This window comes from Galeopterus variegatus, unplaced genomic scaffold, assembly GCF_000696425.1.
Source record: "Galeopterus variegatus unplaced genomic scaffold, G_variegatus-3.0.2 Scaffold234, whole genome shotgun sequence".
In the NCBI taxonomy this organism is placed as follows: domain Eukaryota; kingdom Metazoa; phylum Chordata; class Mammalia; order Dermoptera; family Cynocephalidae; genus Galeopterus; species Galeopterus variegatus.
This window is the reverse complement of record NW_007726345.1, coordinates 731,361-749,139: the sequence shown is the minus strand read 5'-3', so window position 1 is coordinate 749,139 and position 17,779 is coordinate 731,361. Positions and strand designations below refer to the sequence as shown.

Genomic DNA, 17,779 nt, shown 5'->3' with positions numbered 1-17,779 from the left:
TCTACACACAGAGGATGCAGCAGGAACAAAACAGACCCAGGCCCTGCCTACTTGAACTTATACCTTATGTAGGGAAAATAGACCAGGAATAGGCAAATGTATAGTTTGTTGTATGGAAGACAATACTAATGCATAGTAAGGGGAAAGGGAGGCCCAGAGAGGGGCTGGTGGAGGCAGTGTGGTGTGGTGGTTAGGTTACTGTAGTACTTGGAGCTAGAAAGTCTTGGTTCAGTTCTGGCTCACTCACTTCCAGCTGTAGACCTCGATACTGACTAGCACTCAACCTCTGTGTGCCTCAGTTTCCTCATCTGTAGCACTGGGTGACATCAGCTACCCAGTATGAGAAGGAACCATTAACCTTTATGAAGTCTAGCAGCCTGTTTCTCAAAGTGTGATCCTCAGATCCTGCTCCAGAATTCCTGGGAGTGCAGATGGAAATGCAGATTCCCTGGCCCACCACACTCCTCCTGCTTCAAGCTCTGGGGTGAGGCCCAGGGACATGCTTTTTGAACAAGCACCCCAGGTGACTCAGGCTCACTGATGTTTGCAGACTGTGGCCTAAAGGTTGCTCAGATGGGGTAATCTCATCTTGATGGGGGCGGGACTGGACCAAAGCTACTCAAGGTGTGGTCACCTGGGAGCTTATAGAAATATAAATCAGATTCTCAGGGGGCTGGGGGTCCTCCAGGACTCTGTGCCTTAACAGCTTCCAAGTGATGCTGGTGCAGCCTGTTTGAGAAGCACTGGGTCAGTGCTGGTGGTGGAGGGCGGCATCCAAATGAGGCAGGTGCCTGGCCCAGGATTGCCCTAGGTAGGGGGATGCCAGCACCCCCTTCTCTCTCTGCTAACCTGGTTTCTCTCCTCTCCCAGGACCCCAAGTGATGGTGGTTTATGCGGAAGAAGAGCCGAGCCCTACCCGACTGGTTAGCACGGTGGAGCTGGTGGCCGCGCCTGCTGGCTGGCGGGCGTGAACCCAGGATCTCAAGGTCTGGACCTGAGAGGAAGCATGTCTAAGAAAGGCCGGAGCAAGGGCGAGAAGCCCGAGATGGAGACAGACGTGGTGCAGATGGCCAATGAGGAGCTGCGAGCCAAGCTGACCAGCATCCAGATCGAGTTCCAGCAGGAAAAGAGCAAGGTGGGAGGGCATGGCCTCTGGGCTGCACAGGCCGGGCACTTCATCTCTCTGGGCCTCAGCCTGCCCCTCGTTAAAATGGGTATAATGTCAGTCGTGGTACAGGGACTGCTGGGTGCGAATTCTGGCCCCACCATGTGCTCTTTGGGATCTTAGACAAGTGACTCCTACTTTTATTTCCTTACCTGCAAGGTGGGGGTGATGTCGTAATAGTAGCACCTGAAGGGGTTGTGGTCAGAGTCTGGCTCTGTAATGTGAGCTGTTTTGCTCTATAGGGCAGGTGTGAGCTTTGGAGCCAGGCAGGACCGTGCCGGGTTGGGCGGGTGCCCATCCACTGGGGGAGTCCACTTAAAGCACAGCCACCATGTGCAGCCTGTCACAGCGGGAGGAGCTTCCTTTCTAATCACGGGGACCTGGCTACAAGCCTAACTTGGCCCTTAACTGGCTTCATGATCTTGGGCAAGTGACTTAAAGTCTCTGACCCTCCGTGTTCTCATGTGACACATGGCCTAACAATAACTGCCTGATTTAAGGTGGTCGTAAGGGTCTGATGTGAGGATACAGTGCAAAGCCCAGTTGGCGTCTGGTGCCCAGGCACTGCCACAGTCCTTTAGCTGGCATGGTTCTGACTTGGCAGGGCCTTGAGGGCACAGTAAGCCAGGGGCTCCATGAGCCCAGAGAGGAGCTGCCGTCCCTGCTGAGGACAGAAAGGGTGTGGAGATTTGGGCAAACTACTGGGTGGCTTGATCAGTTGAGGGTCTGACCCAAAGCCCTGGAAGTGCCCTGCTGTAGCACCTGGAGCGATGGGAGGAGACAGCTTGGGGAGTTGTAGCAGGTGTCCCCATCCTGTTGAGAACTGGGACTCAGGCGTCAGCTGGAGTGCTGGGTGGGATAGGGTGGCTGCAAGAGAGCAGAGGCTGAGTCCTGCCCTGGGCAAGTGGCTGAAAGTCTCTGAACCTCTGTTCCAGCCTCCTCTTGCTTGTCTGGAGCCTCCTACGCCAACAGTAGGAAACCTGGCTCCTCCATCCCCGTCCACTTTCTCAGTTGTCCAACATTACACACGCGTAGTGGTTTCACATTAGTTGACCTGCACCCCATGGGATTTGGAGGGCTTTGAGCAACAGAGGCCAAAGCCTTTCAGAGGCCTGCGCTGGCTGCTGGACAGGATTAAAGGGGTGCATGGGCACATGGACAGGGGCAGCAGCAGGGGCCAATTGGTTGGAGGTGGCTACTGTGACCTGGTAGAGGGCTGCTGCAGGCAGCTTGGGCCTGGTGGTCATGGGGACTGGGGAGAAGTGGTCAGGCCTGGATGTAGATCCCAGAGCTTATGGATGTGATGAAGAGTAGGATGGAAAGAGACAGGCCAAGGCTGACTTCCCTCTCTGAGCTGGAGGTGTGGGTGGGGGTGGTGCTGGTGCACATGAATTCTTCACCCAGGGTGTGCTCTGACCCTCGGTCACCTTGCTCTTGCCATGTCGTGAGTCCAAATGCTGAGGAGCAGCTGGCATGGGCCCTCTCCCCTGCTGTGTCTCTGGACTTGGGGAGCAACTTCGAGGCTCCTGGGGGGTAAAGCACTAGGCAACTTCTATAGACCTGCTCAGTGCAATGCAGCGGGGGGTGCTCTATGCACACCAGGGGCCGCTCCAGCCTCACTTGCTGCATGAGGGTTGTGTCACCTGGGCTCAGCCCGTGGCAGCTTTGGGCAGAGCTGGTGGGATCTAGCAGGGATCTCTCCTCTGGTCCCTCTCTGTCAATGTCCCTGCCCTACACACCTGTATCACCCATCTCAGCTGGCACTGTCCGCCCCCTCCCAGGCAGCAGTCCCCAGACCCCTCCCAGGCTGCCCTGCACACACCTCTGCTCACCCTAGCCACACTCCTCGGTCCTTTGCTACGTGTGTCTCACACTGGGGCTTGCTCGCACCTGAAGTGCTCACTCAGGACCAGCACAACAAACTCGCACTCATCCACGCAGTGACCCTTCACCTTCCTCCTCCCAGCAGCCCTTCGAGAGGCAGCTGTTGATGTCCCTGTTTCAAGGGAAAAGAAACCAAAGCTCTGGGAGGTTGTAGAGTCAGCGTTCTTCAGGGAACCAGAGCCATGAGGAGACACACACACATACAAAGGAAGAGAGAGAGGCGTTTTTTTTTTTTCTTTTTGAATGAATTGGCTTATGCAGCATGGATGGAGGCTGGCAAATGAGCAGGGCAGGCAGGGGGGCTGGAAATTCCAGCCAGGGTAGATCTTCTCCAGCCTGAGGTAGTCTGGAGGCAGAAGTCCTTCCTCGTCAGGGGACCTCAGCTCTGTCTCATAAGGCCTTTAGCTGAGTGGATGAGGCCCATCCACGTTATGGAAGGTCATCTGCTTTACTCAGGCTACTGATGTAAACGTGGATCTCATCTAAAAAGTACCTTCACAACAACATGTAGACTGGTGTTTGACCAAATGACTGGGTACCATGGCCCAGCCAGTCTGACACGTAAAATCAACCATCACAGAGGTTAAGTAATTTGCCCAGGGAAACACAGCTTATCACAGCAGATTCAGTATCTGAGCGGGTCGCATTCTTCTGACCGACCACAGATCACTGTTGACATTGACCAGGGAGGTTAGGACGGTGTTGTCTCATAGAAAGGAGAATGCCAGAAGCATTTTGTTCATGTTTGGGAAAATCGTGTTAAATATTTAAAATTCTGGCTTCTTGGTTGGTACTAAACTCATTGGGAAAAGACTCTGATTCCAGCCCTTGGGTGAGGTGGACCAGAGATTGACTGGCTGCCCCATTTTCTTTCTGTGATTGTGAGTGTTTGGTAGAAGGAGATGTTGATCCTGTGTGTTTGCCTGGGTTGGTTTTTATTTGCTTTTTCCCTGCTTTTATAAGTACAGATTTATTAATGCCCAGTGACATTGGAAAACTCCTTACCTAAAATTAATTGCGACCTGCCAGTACCTATAAGCAGTGGGGTCTGGCAGAAAATGCTGCCATTTTCCATGGAAGCAGCCTGTCCATCAGACCATTTGCTTCCGTTCTCTGGAGACTGGTATTATTTAGGAAACAAATGAACTGTAAGGGTTCCTGAGGAATATGTGCATTGTATGCTATTTGAAATGAAAAGGTCGAATAAAGCATTTTGGAGTATTTTAAGAAAACATTCCCTTGGCACATTTTTTTTTTTTTGTCCTTTTTTGAGACTGGCCGCACCATGCTCAGCCAGTGAGCACTGTGAGCACACTGGTCATCCCTATATAGGATCCGAACCCGTGGTGGGAGTGCTGCTGCGCTCCCAGTGTTGCACTCTCCCAAGTGCGCCATGGGCTTGGCCCTTGGCACATTTTATAAATAATGTGTTAAATTGTTTGCTGATCAGATGAATATTCTCAGGCAGGGCTGGCAGCCTGGCATCAGGAGTGCACGGGCTCTGGGGCAGGTGCCCTGGGAGTGAAGCTTGGCTCTGCCCCTCGGCAGCCCCTCATCCCAGGCAGGTCACCAGAAGCATCCCTGAGCCTCGACTGCCTTGTGACAAAACAGAGCCATCTCCTTCCCAGAGGTCACTGTGGGGTGCATCAGAGTGGGGCTCAGGCTGGGTAGCTGGTGGGTTCCCTCCCTCCTCCATCACCTCTGCCTGGTCTGTCTTCTCCAACTCCAGAGTCCCATGTGTAAGCACACTGGACATGTATTTCTAGTTTAAAATGTTTTTAGTCTTGGTGAGAGATGATTTCTACCAGGTGTGTTTGTGACTGATAAATCGTTCTTCCTCATAAATCTCTAAATTGGAAGGTAAGTCAAAGGCTTGACTTTCCCCTCCAGGATCTCCAGGTGTTTTTCCACCTCCAGGGAAAAATCTCAAGAAAATAGTAGGAAAGATTCTAGGTGGAGCCGAGGAGGAGGGTCAGGACTGTTGAGGTGGCTGGAAGGGGGACTGATGGAGTGGGAGACCTGGGAGGGGCACAGCCAGCTTCCCCGCTGCCCCTGCCCTGCCCCTGACCGACTCTCTTCGCCGCTCTGGCTGCAGGTGGGCAAACTGCGCGAGCGGCTGCAGGAGGCCAAGCTGGAGCGCGAGCAGGAGCAGCGGCGGCACACGGCCTACATCTCGGAGCTCAAGGCCAAGCTGCACGAGGAGAAGACCAAGGAGCTGCAGGCGCTGCGCGAGGCGCTCATCCGGCAGCACGAGCAGGAGGCGGCGCGCGCGGCCAAGATCAAGGACGGCGAGCTGCAGCGGCTGCAGGCCACCCTCAACGTGCTGCGCGACGGCGCAGCCGACAAGGTCAAGACGGCACTGCTGGCCGAGGCGCGCGACGAGGCGCGCAGGGCCTTTGACGGCGAGCGCCAGCGGCTGCAGCAGGACATCCTGGAGCTGAAGGCGGCGCGCAGGCAGGCCGAGGAGGCGCTCAGCAACTGCGTGCAGGCCGACAAGACCAAGGCGGCCGACCTGCGCGCCGCCTACCAGGCGCACCAGGACGAGGTGCACCGCATCAAGCGCGAGTGCGAGCGCGACATCCGCAGGCTGGTACGCCCCGCGCTGTCCCGCGCTGTCCCACGCTGTCCCACGCTGTCCCAGGCACTGGGCTTCCTGCAAAGTCCCTGTCATCCTGGGTGGGGTGAAGGAGGCTTGGGGGCTGCAGGACTCATCGCACTTGGTGTGGGACCCAGGGCAGATCACCAAACTGCTCAGAGCAGCTCCCTTCCCTGTAAAATGAGGTTAATGGGTTAGTGAGTAGGGTCATGGTAGGAAAAGACTGTGACAGCGTACCAAAGCGCTGGTCATTTATTTATTCACTTATTTACTACCAGAGGGGCAGATTGACACCTTCAGGTAAGATGTGGTAGGTTGGGCCAGACATCTTGCTGCAGCAACTAGGGAAAAACAGAAATTGCAGACAACTGTGTTTTTAGAGATACTGGAGAGATGAGGAAACTGAGGTCTTAGATGGACTTAAATTCCAAAGGGAAGAGGAAAGGGCCCTTGCTGGGTGAGCTGACAGCCAGCAGCCGCTTTCTTCCCTGGGGGGCATTTGCAGATTCTGGGTGTGGGCTGAGGACTGGGTTTCCCCAAGCGAGGAGACTTCACGGGGTGTTAGATGAGTAGGTCTTTTTGCTGTCTCTCAGGGTTGGCATTAATGAGTGGAGCTCCCAGACTCTAGGCCAGGTTGCCCCATGGTTCAGGGGTGATGTGGGAGGCTGGTGAGCTTAGATGGAAAGGCAGAGTGAAATCCCACAGCCTTACTGGACTTAGGAGATAGAGCTCACCAGAGAGAGTGGGCCTGCCCCTCGAGACACTTGTCAGACTATGAGTGTGTGTGGTGCAGGAGGCTAAAAAGCTAAGTAACTGAGATTCTCGGACTGGATGAAACAACAGCAGCAGTGATGTTTACAAGAGATACATCTTAATTATGAGGACAGGGTTAGATTGAGCATAAAAGGGTGGGAAAAAGTACACCATCCAAATACGAACCAAGGGCCAGCCTGTGGCTCACTGGGTGAGCGTGGTGCTGACAACACCAAGTCAAGGGTTAAGATCCGCTTACCGGTCATCTTTAAAACAACAACAGCAACAAAAAACCAAATACTAACCAAAAGAGGCTGGTCTGGCTGAATTAATATCAAAAACTTTAAGGGAACTAGTAATCCTAAAGACGAATAGGGACAGTTCTTAACAATAAGGGATCAATTCAATAGGAATGCACTGTATAACAAAACTTCAAAATGTGTAAAAGAAAAAATTATCAAAACTAAAAAGAGACAGATCCACAATTATGGTTGGAGATGAACATACTTCTATCAGCAAACAATAGAACATGCATACAAGAAATAAAGATATACAAGATTTAAACAACACAGTTAGCCAACTTGAACTAAACTGACAAAATACCATGTCCCAGCAACTGCTGAATGCTATTCTTGTTAGGGGCTCATGACACACTTTTATCAAAATAGACCACATTTCAAAGTTTGCGGGTTGTAATTAAATCAGTTCTTAGAGCAAAACATTTTTAGACAGAAAGGAGAGATGCTGAAAATCAAACATCTAAGCTCCCATCTCCAGAAGAAAGAAAAAAACCAGCAGATTAAACTCTAAGGATGTAGAGTGAAGGAAATTATAAAGAGCAAGAATAACAAATGAAATTAATGAAGAAAATCAACAAATCCAAAGGTTAATTAAAGTTGATAAGTTTGATAACGCCCTAGCAATGTTGATGAAGGGAAGAAGACTGTAAGTCACCAATATAAAAAAGTAAAAAGGGAAATAAACACAGCTCCTACAGACATTAAAAGTATTACGGACAGCATGTGCTAATCAACTTGAAACTTAGCTAACATGGGCATATTCCTTGAACAAGCACAATTTACCAAAACTGACACTACAAGAAATAGAAAATCTGAGCAATCCTAAAGCTATGAAATAAATTAAATTTCTGATTAATAATTTTACCACAAAGAAAAGCCCAAACCTAAATGGCATCACAGGTAAATTCTTCCATGTATTTAAGGAAGAAATAAAACTAATTCCAGCCAAACTTTTCCAGAAAATAGATAAATTGCAGCATATTCTAAGGTGTTTATAAAACTAGCAAAACTCTGATTCCAAAATCGATGATATTATAATAAAAGAAAATTTTTGGATTATCTTACAAACATGGAATACTAATATAAGAATACTAATATGATATTAACAAATGAAATTCAGTAATATGTAGAAAGGCTAATAAGTCATGGCCAAGTTGGTTTTTTCTAGGATTAAAATATTAAAATGCAAAGATTGTTTTAATATTCTGAAATAAGTGAATATAATTCAACATAGTAGTACTATAAAGGAGAAAACCCCATAGGTCATCTTAGTAGATGCAGAAAAAACGTTTGATAAAATTCAACTTCAATATATTAACTCTCAGCAAACCAAGAATAGAATGGAATTTCCCTAATCTGATAAATGACTCTATCAAAAACCTACTACTAACAACATATGTAGTGATGAAATATTGAACATTTCCCAAAAGTTCAAGGCCAAAACGAGATGTCCACTGTCACACTGTCTGTTCAACATTACACTGGCTAGGACATCAAATACAAAAGACAATACAGGAAATAAAAGTTTTAAGGACTGGAAAAAGGGAAAACTCATTATTTGCAGATGCTACGATTATGATATAGAAAATCTGAGAGACATGTATTAGTTCATTTCTGCTGCTATAACAAAATACCACAGACTGGGTAATTTATAAATAATGGAAATTTATTTCTCACAGTTCTGGAGGCTAGAAACTCCAAGGAAGACTGCCAGCAGGTTTGGGGTCTGGTGAGGGCCCAGTCTCTGCTTCCAAGCTAGTCCCTTGAATACTGTGTCCTCACATGGTAGAAGTGACATTCAGACTATGGCAACGTCCTACAAACTGTTATAATTAATGAGTGTATTTATTAAGGTAGCTAGATAGAAGGTAAATACATGAAAATAAACTGAGTTTCTAGGTACAGTTGTCCCTCAGTATCCATGATGGATTGGTTCCAGGACCAAAAGCTCAAGCCTGTGATATAAAATGTCATAGTACAAGGGTACTTCAAGAAGTTTATGGAAAAATGAAATTAAAAGATAACACGAATCCTGCCATAAACATTTTGAAGACCCTTCATATTTGCATATAACCTAAGTACCTCCTTTAAATCATCTCTGTGTTTCTTATAACAGCTAATACAATGTAAATGCTATATAAATAGTTTTTATATTGTATTGTTTAGGGAATAATGACAAAAAAAGTCTGTACTTGTTCAGTACAGACACAATTTTTTTTGAATATTTTCAAATTGCAGTTGGTCGAATTTACAGATATGCAGCCCATGGATATGGAGGATCAACTCTATTAGCAATGAAGAGTAGGAAAGTTAAATTTTAAACAATTATCATTTACAGTAGAGCACCAAAAAATTCAAATACCTAGGAATGAATCTAATGGAAGTTGTGTAAGATCTCTACCCTGAGAACTACAACACATTGCTGAGAAAAATGTAAGGAGACATAAATAAATGGAGAGAGATACCATTTTCATTAATTAGGAGACAACATAGATATCAGTTTTTCCATAATTAATCTGTAGATTCAATGCAATCCCTACCAAAATCCCAGCAGACTTTTTTTTGTAGACATTGGTAAGCAGATTTTAAATTTGATGTAAGAATTTAAAGGACCTGGGATCACAATCTTGAAGAAGAAAAAAGTTGGAGGTCTTATGCAAACTCTTTAAAAAAGCTCACTACAAAGCTATGGTAGTCAAGACAGTGAGACTGACAGACAGATAGATAGATGGGTCAAGGGAACAGAAGAGTCAGAAGCGAACCATATATATATATGTGGTCACTTGATTTAGGAAAAAGGTACCTCTGCAATTCAGTAGGGAAAGGATGATCTTTCAGAACAATGTTGGAAAGATTGTATATCTGTCAAAGAAGCAAAAGAAACAAACGGGAATACTGATCCCTGTTTGATACCATCCACAAAGATTAATTTGAAGTGGGCCGCAGACCTGAATGTAAAAAAGTAAAGCAGTAAAACTACTAGAAGAAAACAGAAGACTACTTTCATGATCTTGGGGTAGGTCAGTGTTTCTTAAGCAGGACACAAATACTATTCACATAAGTACACTATTCAGAAAAGGTTGTATATTGGACACTAAAGATCTTTTGTTTGTCAAATGGCACCATAAAAAGAGAGACAAGGCAAACTGCAGACTGGGAGAAGATATTTTCAGTACGTACACCACAAAGAACTGTTGTCCAGGTTACAGAAACAACCATAAAACAACAAGAAAAATAACTCAGTTAAAACGTGCAAAAACTTGAAAGGGTACTTCAAAAAGAGGATACTTAAATGAATAATAAACATACAAAAAAGGTGCTCAACCTCACTGGTCATTGGAAGCGTGAATTAACATTATAACTAGATATCACCTCACATCCACTGGAATGGATGTAATTAAAAAAACACTATCAAACGTTGGCTAAGATGCGGGGCAGCGGGGACCCTTATACATTGCTGGTGCAATTGTAAAAATGGTGTAGCCACTTTGGAAAGTGGCTTCACGGTTTCTTAAAAAATTAAACATAAGTTTACCTACTGACTGTTTACCTACTGAATGTTTCATCCTAGGTATCTATGCAATAAAAATGAAAACACGTGTCTATATAAAGACTTGTACGTGAAGGCTCATAGTGGCATTATTCATAATAGCCATAAAGTGGAAACAACCCGAATGTTCATCGATTGGATAAAATTCAATAAAAAGGAATGAAATATTGATAATACTATAGAATGGATGAACCTCAAAAACTTTATGCTAAACAATTGAAGCTAGACACAAGATACAACATATTGTATGATTCCATTTATATGAAATGCCCAGAATAGTTGAGTCTGTAGAGACAGGAAGTAGATTAGTGGCTGATGGGGGCTGGGAGTGGAAAGAGGGATTAGCAGTAAATGGGCATGAGGGATCTTATGGTGACGATAAAGATGATCTAAAACTGATCGTAATGATGGTTACAAACTCAGCAAACTTACTAAAATTGGGTGAATTTTATGATATATAAATTATACTTCAAACTGTTTAAAGTTACAGAAATTAGAAAGCTAGGAAATTTAAATAGCATGGATAAAAGTTTATGGTGGTGCTAGAAGGAAGCGCATGGACTGCCTCCGGGATGGGCTGCTGAGGAAGGGGAGGAGGGAGCCTTGACCTGCGCGGTGGGTGCGCGAGTGTGACATGCACAGCAGTCCCTGATTTGCACGTTACCACATTAAATGAAACTCAGGCATATGAGAACCATGTTTTGATGGCTTTGCATGTTTCCATGGTGACAGATCAAATCAAATCACGGTCACTACAGAACCAAGCAGTGTGAGGACCTCGTTCTGATATGCATGGCTTTTCATGACAGTGGTACCATGCAAAGCAAGGACTGCTGTATACGTAAACATTCATTGTGCTCTGTAGTTAAGATTAGGGCACTCTTCTGTATTTATGCTACACCTCAACTAAAACATTAAAAAATTAGTAGAAAAATAAATTACTGGCTTTATTAGGATTTTTGAGGGTTTATAGCTCCCCTGTTCTCTTCCACGCTGATTTTGAACCAGTGAAGAATAAGACAGAAGTGTCCACAGAGGAAGATGCTAATTGTCATCTTTATTACGACAAAGGCTAGGTTAGGAAGTACAGTTTTCCATAAAAGCCAAAATGGCTTTCCAGCTTCTCGTCCGCGGACTTGGCTCCGCAGCAGCTTGTTTGAGAGTGTGTTTGAATGTGCAGAGCAGTTGTAGTCATCCACACCCCACCTCCCAGCAGTTCATATGAATAAGGGAGATGATGAGACAAAGTCTGGACACCCAGGACCTTGATAGATGCGCTCCGCTGAATTGAGACGCTGAGGAGGAAGGGGTGGAAAAGAAGCCCCAGAGCCTCGTGGAGTTCAGGCGGGGCGCAGAGCTGCTTCCCCCTAAGAAGCATGGATGGACGGTCCTAGTTCAGCCCTTTAGGTTGTAAGGGGCAGAAATGCAATGCAAATGGGTTAAGCAAATATGGGAATTAATTGGCTCAAGTACGTAACCTGAAAAACCATAGGTATCTGGCTGTAGGAACTGCAGGATCTCGAGGCGTAGGTGAAGTCTGGGGACTGGGTCTTCTTTCTCAATCTCTCAAGTAGGCTTTCTTTGGAGTTGGTGCCACTGCCAGACCTTGAGGGCAAGGTGGCTGCAGGTACCGTAACTTTGTCTAACTCAAAACCTAGCAGAAAGCTGGGCAAGGAACACGGTGGGGGGGGGGGCAGCCCACCTGAACCACTGAGCGGAGTGAGAAAGGCTGGCAGGAGACGGCAAAGGGGAGCTGGCAGGCAAGTGACAGGCGCCTGCCCCAACTGGCATTTGTGGAGCCCGCCTCTGTGCCAGGCGCTGTGCAGGGCACCTAGCACACACCGGATAGACAATCCCAAAGTCCCGAACTCTCCACCAGACTCCGGGTATGTCTGATTCAGTGACAGGCTCTGCTATTCTGTCCTGCCAGTGTCACTGAGCCATAAAGCTCATTTCATTTTAATTATTTTCTCTGGTTCCACAGAGAGAGCTTTCATGACCCCTGAATTATTCAGAACAGAACAAAAACCTGACATCCTAAACTTGAGTGATCTTGATCAAAGGCAACCAGATCGCTTCCCTCCAAGTTGCCAAAGCAAGCGTCGGTCCAGCTTTTCCTCTGGAAACTTGATCGGTCACCATTTGCCAAATGATGATGGAAAAGAACATTTCTTGTTGCATTTATTGTTGAAAATGGAGGTGATTTGTAAAGATTCCCCTGTCCTTATGGAGTTTCCTGAGGGTGGAGGGCTGTGTGTGTGTGTGTGTGGGGGTGTGTGTGTGTGTGTGTGGAGCATTCCTAATTTGAAAATCTGAAATGTTCCAAAATCCCAAACTTTTTGAGCACCAACTTGGCACTCAAAGGGAATGCTCACTGAAGCATTTCAGATTTTGGATTTTTGGATTAGGGATGCTCAACTGGTATACATTCTGTGAATATCCCAAAATCTGAAAAAAATCAGAAACACTTCTGGTCCCAAGCATTTTGGATGAGATGCTCAACCTGTATTATCACATAATGGGAAGAGAAGCTTTTGAGGAAAGTCTGCTGTGGGTGCGATTCTAGACTCCCCACTTGTTTGCTGTGTGACCTTGGGCAAGTTGCTTAGTGTCTCTGAGCCTCTAGGGGCTCATCTATAAAGTGGGGATAATCATATATCTCAGAGTCATAGGATTAAATGAGCTTGAGCATCCAGCAGGAGCTTATAGTTTCTGTAATAGGAGACATGGAAAATATATTCCTCTGTTATAGGAAAAATTTATATTTAAGAGAAATAAAACGGGAAAAACCCATGTATTTGTACAAGACACTGCTTGAGCTTAATTTAAAATGTACCCCGGATTCAGTGTCATAAAGGCTTTGTTTCCATTTCAGTGCCAATCAGAGATATCCTAATTCGGGATTTTTCACTTGAACTGGCCCAGTTAGGAGGAGGGAAAGAACAAATGTCCGTGTCTCCAGTTACTGCCCCGTTTGAGAAGCGTCACTCCTCAGGCAGGTCCATTGCCCATGGCAACACGGCCGGAAGGTGGGCTGCCTGTCTCGGGTGCTTGTCAGCTGGATTGGATTAGAGATGCAAGATGCCTTTCAGACGCCGCATGCACAACGGCACGCCTCTGAAGAAGAGTCAGGAGGAAGGGCATCGCTTCTTGTTGTTAGGCAAGAAAAAAGAAAAAAAAGAAGAAATGGTAGTTCTGGTCAGCATGGAGCAGTAACCTCTGCTTTCTGGGTTTAGCCCTTAGATCAGATAGGATTAGATCTGGCTGCATGTAATGGAAGGCTCCAAATATGCAGGGGCCTGGAGGTTGGAGGTTTATTTCTCTGTCATTTGGAGTCTGGAGGTTGGCAGTCAAGGGCCTTCTGGGGCTCCACAGAGTTGCGAGGGACACAGGTCTCTCCCAGCTTTCCCCTCAGAAAGGGCACTGGGATGTGGCCCTGATCCTCACGGCCCCTCAGCCCCAGGGAGCACCAGCTGTCACATCTTTGTCCCAGGTTGGCAGTGGGATGGCAGGTGAAGAAGGGTGTGGCATGCTCACTGAGAGCACTTTTCTTTTTGGGAGTCCGACACGCTTCCACGTCCACTTCTTTGGCTAGAACTCAGCTGTACCTGCTGCAAGGGGGCTGGGAAATGCAGTCCTACTGAGTGACCTGCGACTCCTACTAACCCCGGTGTGCTGCTCTGTTAGTTTCCTATGGCAGCCCTAACAAATTACCACAAACTGGGTGGCTTACAGAAACAGAAAGTATTCTCACAGTTCTGGAGGCTAGAAGTTGGAAATCGAGGTGTGGCAGGGCCACGCTCCCGCTGAAGCCTCTAGGTGAGGGTCCTTCCTGCCTCTTCCAGCTTCTGGTTGTGGCCTGGCCATCCTGGGCTTGCAGCTGCATCGCTCCAGTCTCCGTCTGCACGGGGCCTTCTCCCCCCATGTCTGCATCTTGTCCTCTTCTTACAAGGACACCAGACAGTGGATTTAGGGCCGTCTCTAATCTAGTATGACCTCATCTTAATTTATATCTTCATTACATCTCTGGAAACCCTATTTCCAAATAAGGTCACATTCTGACTTTCCAGGTAGACATGACACTTTGGGGACACTATTCACCGCACTGCAGGTACCAGGGAGGAGCGTGGAAATGGATGGTGGGGTAGTGGCCTCTGTGTCAAACTTCAATTCCCCCAACCTCGCGGTGAGGTGGAGCTCACGATGTTAATCACAGATCGGTGGGCTTGTTGGTAGCTGGCTAAGCGACCGTTTTCACTGAGATGAATGTCCTGGTGGGCCTGATCTCTGAGAAGTGGTCAGATCCTGTTCCTGTGGGACACGGGACAGTGAGACCTTGGGGAGGAAAGCTGAGTTTGGGTCACGTTTTTGCTGCTAATAGAGTGTGGCACATTCACCCCTCTGGGCATGAAGTTTGTGTATAAAGTGGGGTAAGTCATCTCTCCTTTGAGGGTCTTCTGAAGACTGAGTGTCTCTGAAGTACAGCGTAGGACTAGCTCACAGGGCATGTAACAGACGGGTAACAGCCATTCTCAAGCTCCTGTTCTTTCTCAAACCTGGTGTCAATTAGGATTCTTTGGTTGCAAGTGACAGAATGTCAACCTCAAACCAGCTTAAGCTATGCGAGTCTGTTTGTTCTTTAGCTGTGAGCATGGCAGTGATGATGTGTGACACCGATGATGTCACCCGGGATTCGGGTTTCTCAGGCTCTGCTCTGCCTTGTGCTGTGTCATTCTCAGGCCATGGGCTTTCCTGTTGTGCTGATAAGATGCCTCTGCTGTGCCACACCCCTGTCCCTATCACACAGTCCAGAGTCTCTTAGCTCCTAAGGAAAACCAGGAGTGTCCTAGGAACGCCCTCTTCAGGCCGTTGGCTCTGATTGGGTCATGTATCCATCCCTGAACCAATTACTGTCGGGGTGCGAGCCAATCAGGGACTGCCCTGGGAACTTGGAGAGGTTTCGGTCCCACCTCACTCCTAACCCACATGCTGAGACTGGGAATGTGGGAGGAGGGGAAGTGGATGTGGGAGGAAACTGAGGAATGGCCTGCACACTCAGGCGATGTGCTTCGGGAAGCTTGGGAAGGTCAGTGTCGGTGATTTGCCACTTCATCAGGGTCCTGAGGCAACAGGGCAGGATCACTAAGAGCTCAGCCTGGGAGCCAGACATAATGTGAACAACTCGTCAGAGCACCTGCTGTGTGCGCTGGGCCATTCTCCTGTCCTCTGGAACCTCAGGACTCTGGCTGGGGAACAGTCTGGAGAATGTTGGCTCCAGAATGTATTCCGCATCATTCATCTGTTCCTGGGTGCCACCTCCACTGGTTGAGATATTTTCTAGGAGCCTTTTCCATGGCGGTTGGGTGTAAGCCCTCTGATCTCACTTACTAGGATAATGAGGAATCGGTGCTCTTCTAGGTTGAGAATTTGGGGTCCTGGAGATGTCCTGCTTGAGATGGTGCTACTTTCAGTGGGGAGCTAGTGTGAGGCAGTGGGGGGGGGGGTCTCCACTTCTGAGCTCTAGAGCAAAACAAGAATTGAGCAGCCTGGATGCTGAGGGGACAGACCAAACCCCACTCTGCCCAGGCTGAACGGGCTGTTAACTTGCAGCTGCCCCATCTGCCACCACCGATTCCCCTTGCTTTCGTTTTTTTTTCTCCAAGCACTAATTGTGTTCTAATCTACTACAGAGTTCACTTGTTTATTATGTTTATTGCCCACCTCCCCTTCTAGAATGGAAGCCGGGCGGGCAGGGAAGCTGGTCTATTTTGCTCACGGATGTTTCCCAGCACCCGTTGATGGTGCTTGGCTTGGTATTTGTCGAATGAATGAAAACACACAGGAGTGGTTTAAATTAATGAACTCCTTCCACATAAATTCTCACTTTCTGCATTGGAATCTACACTGGCTACAGTGTTTTCAGGACTTTTTGGGATTCCTCCCAACAGCAACGTGTTGTTCCTGCTCATTCATACGCTGAGGATTTGGGATTCGGCCAGAGCAGGTGGATGCTGGTGGCTCGCCGCCAGGGGGAGCAGCGGCACATCCTGCGGCCACTTCAGCAGCACCTGCTCCAGGCGCCCATGCTGGGGCCCAGGAGATTGTCCTGGGGGGTGGGTGGAGAGCCCTGTTGTCTTCCAAAGAAAGGAGCCTCAAAGAGCTCGTCAGAATTGCAGCACTTGCCTTGCAAACCTCCCAGTCTGGAATTTGGGGGTTCCACTTCTCATCTCCTATAACCTCCATTGTATTTGATCAGTTTCTGGTCGTCTGCTTTTGAAATAGGACAGCCTTATGTTAACCAGGAGCTAATGGGGTGACTGGTGGCAGTGGATGCGGATGGCAGGCTTTAATATGCCAGGCACTAGGCTACTTTCTGTCTTGGTTGACCTAAAGCTCCCAACAATGCAGCATAGTAGGTTCTAATGTCTGGTCAGTGTCTCCACTTGACAGAGACAGAGGCTGAGTCAGAAAGGTGGCCCCACCTGCTCATGGCCACACAGTAGGTAGGGTGGGGAGCAGACAGCTCACTTCTGTCTGCCACCAGAGCAGAGCTTGTAACCACCGTTCTGTGCGGTGGCAGTCTGTGTCTGAATTTGGGGTGTGTACTTTAGGGGTAAGGTGTCAGATTATAACAGACTTTAACACAGTATGTGTGTGTGCTGAGTGAGCAGAACGTTGATACTGGTTTCCTGTGACTTAAGAATGACTACAAATTTAGTGGCTTAAAACAACAGAGATTTATCTCTACAGTTCTGGAGGCCAGAAGTCCTGAATCGAGGTGTGGGCACAGCCACGCTTCCTCTAAGACCCTAGAGGAGGATCCTTCTGCGTCTCTTCCAGCTCCTGGTGGCTCCTGGCGTTCCTTGGCCTGGGAAGGCATCACTCCAGTCTCTGCCGTGTGTCTCCTCTTCATCTGACCGTCTTCTCCTCTCCTCAGGACACTCATTATTGGATTTAGGGCCCACCTGGTTAATCGAGGAGGATCTCCCATCTCAAAATCCTCAACTTAAATACATCTGCAAAGACTTTTTTCTAAATGAGGTCATATCACAGATGCCAGGGGTTAGGAAGTGGACATACCTTTTGGGGACCACAATTCAAACCAGTAATTCATTCATTCATTCATTCATTTACTCAATATTTTAATACTTGAAGGAGACAAGAATCTAGGAAGAACAGGCACCATTATTTATTGAGACCTACTATGTTCCACACGATAATTATAATTAGGGCTGATGTGTATTGAACACCTGCTGTGTGCCAAGCACTTTCCATGTGTGAATACGTTTAATCCTCACAACACCCCTGAGTTATGTACTGTTATTATCCCCCTTTCACAGATGAGAAAGCCGGGGCATGGGAAGAAACCAGGTAACTTGACCATGGTTTGGGAGCCAGTGGTGTCAGGGGTGGAACCCGGGAGGTCTGGGTTCAGTAGCCACAGCCCGGTCAGGTTGCTCTCTCTGCTGCACCCGTCAGTCCTCACAGCTCCCCTTTCGGGGGGATGTTCCTACATTCTCATTTGCCACACA

General features: G+C 47.6%; 1 protein-coding gene across 1 annotated transcript in view; it reads left to right on the top strand.

Moving 5' to 3' along the window:
- The first annotated feature begins 893 nt into the window (after positions 1 to 893).
- The window catches only part of JAKMIP1 (janus kinase and microtubule interacting protein 1), a 78,737-nt gene continuing 61,851 nt past the window's right edge, over positions 894 to 17,779 (top strand). Inside the window, exons 1-2 of the mRNA XM_008566326.1 lie at positions 894 to 1,135; positions 5,145 to 5,639. Coding sequence (XP_008564548.1) covers positions 1,007 to 1,135; positions 5,145 to 5,639 — 624 coding nt within the window. The 5' untranslated portion in view covers positions 894 to 1,006. The remainder of the gene's footprint in view (positions 1,136 to 5,144; positions 5,640 to 17,779) is intronic.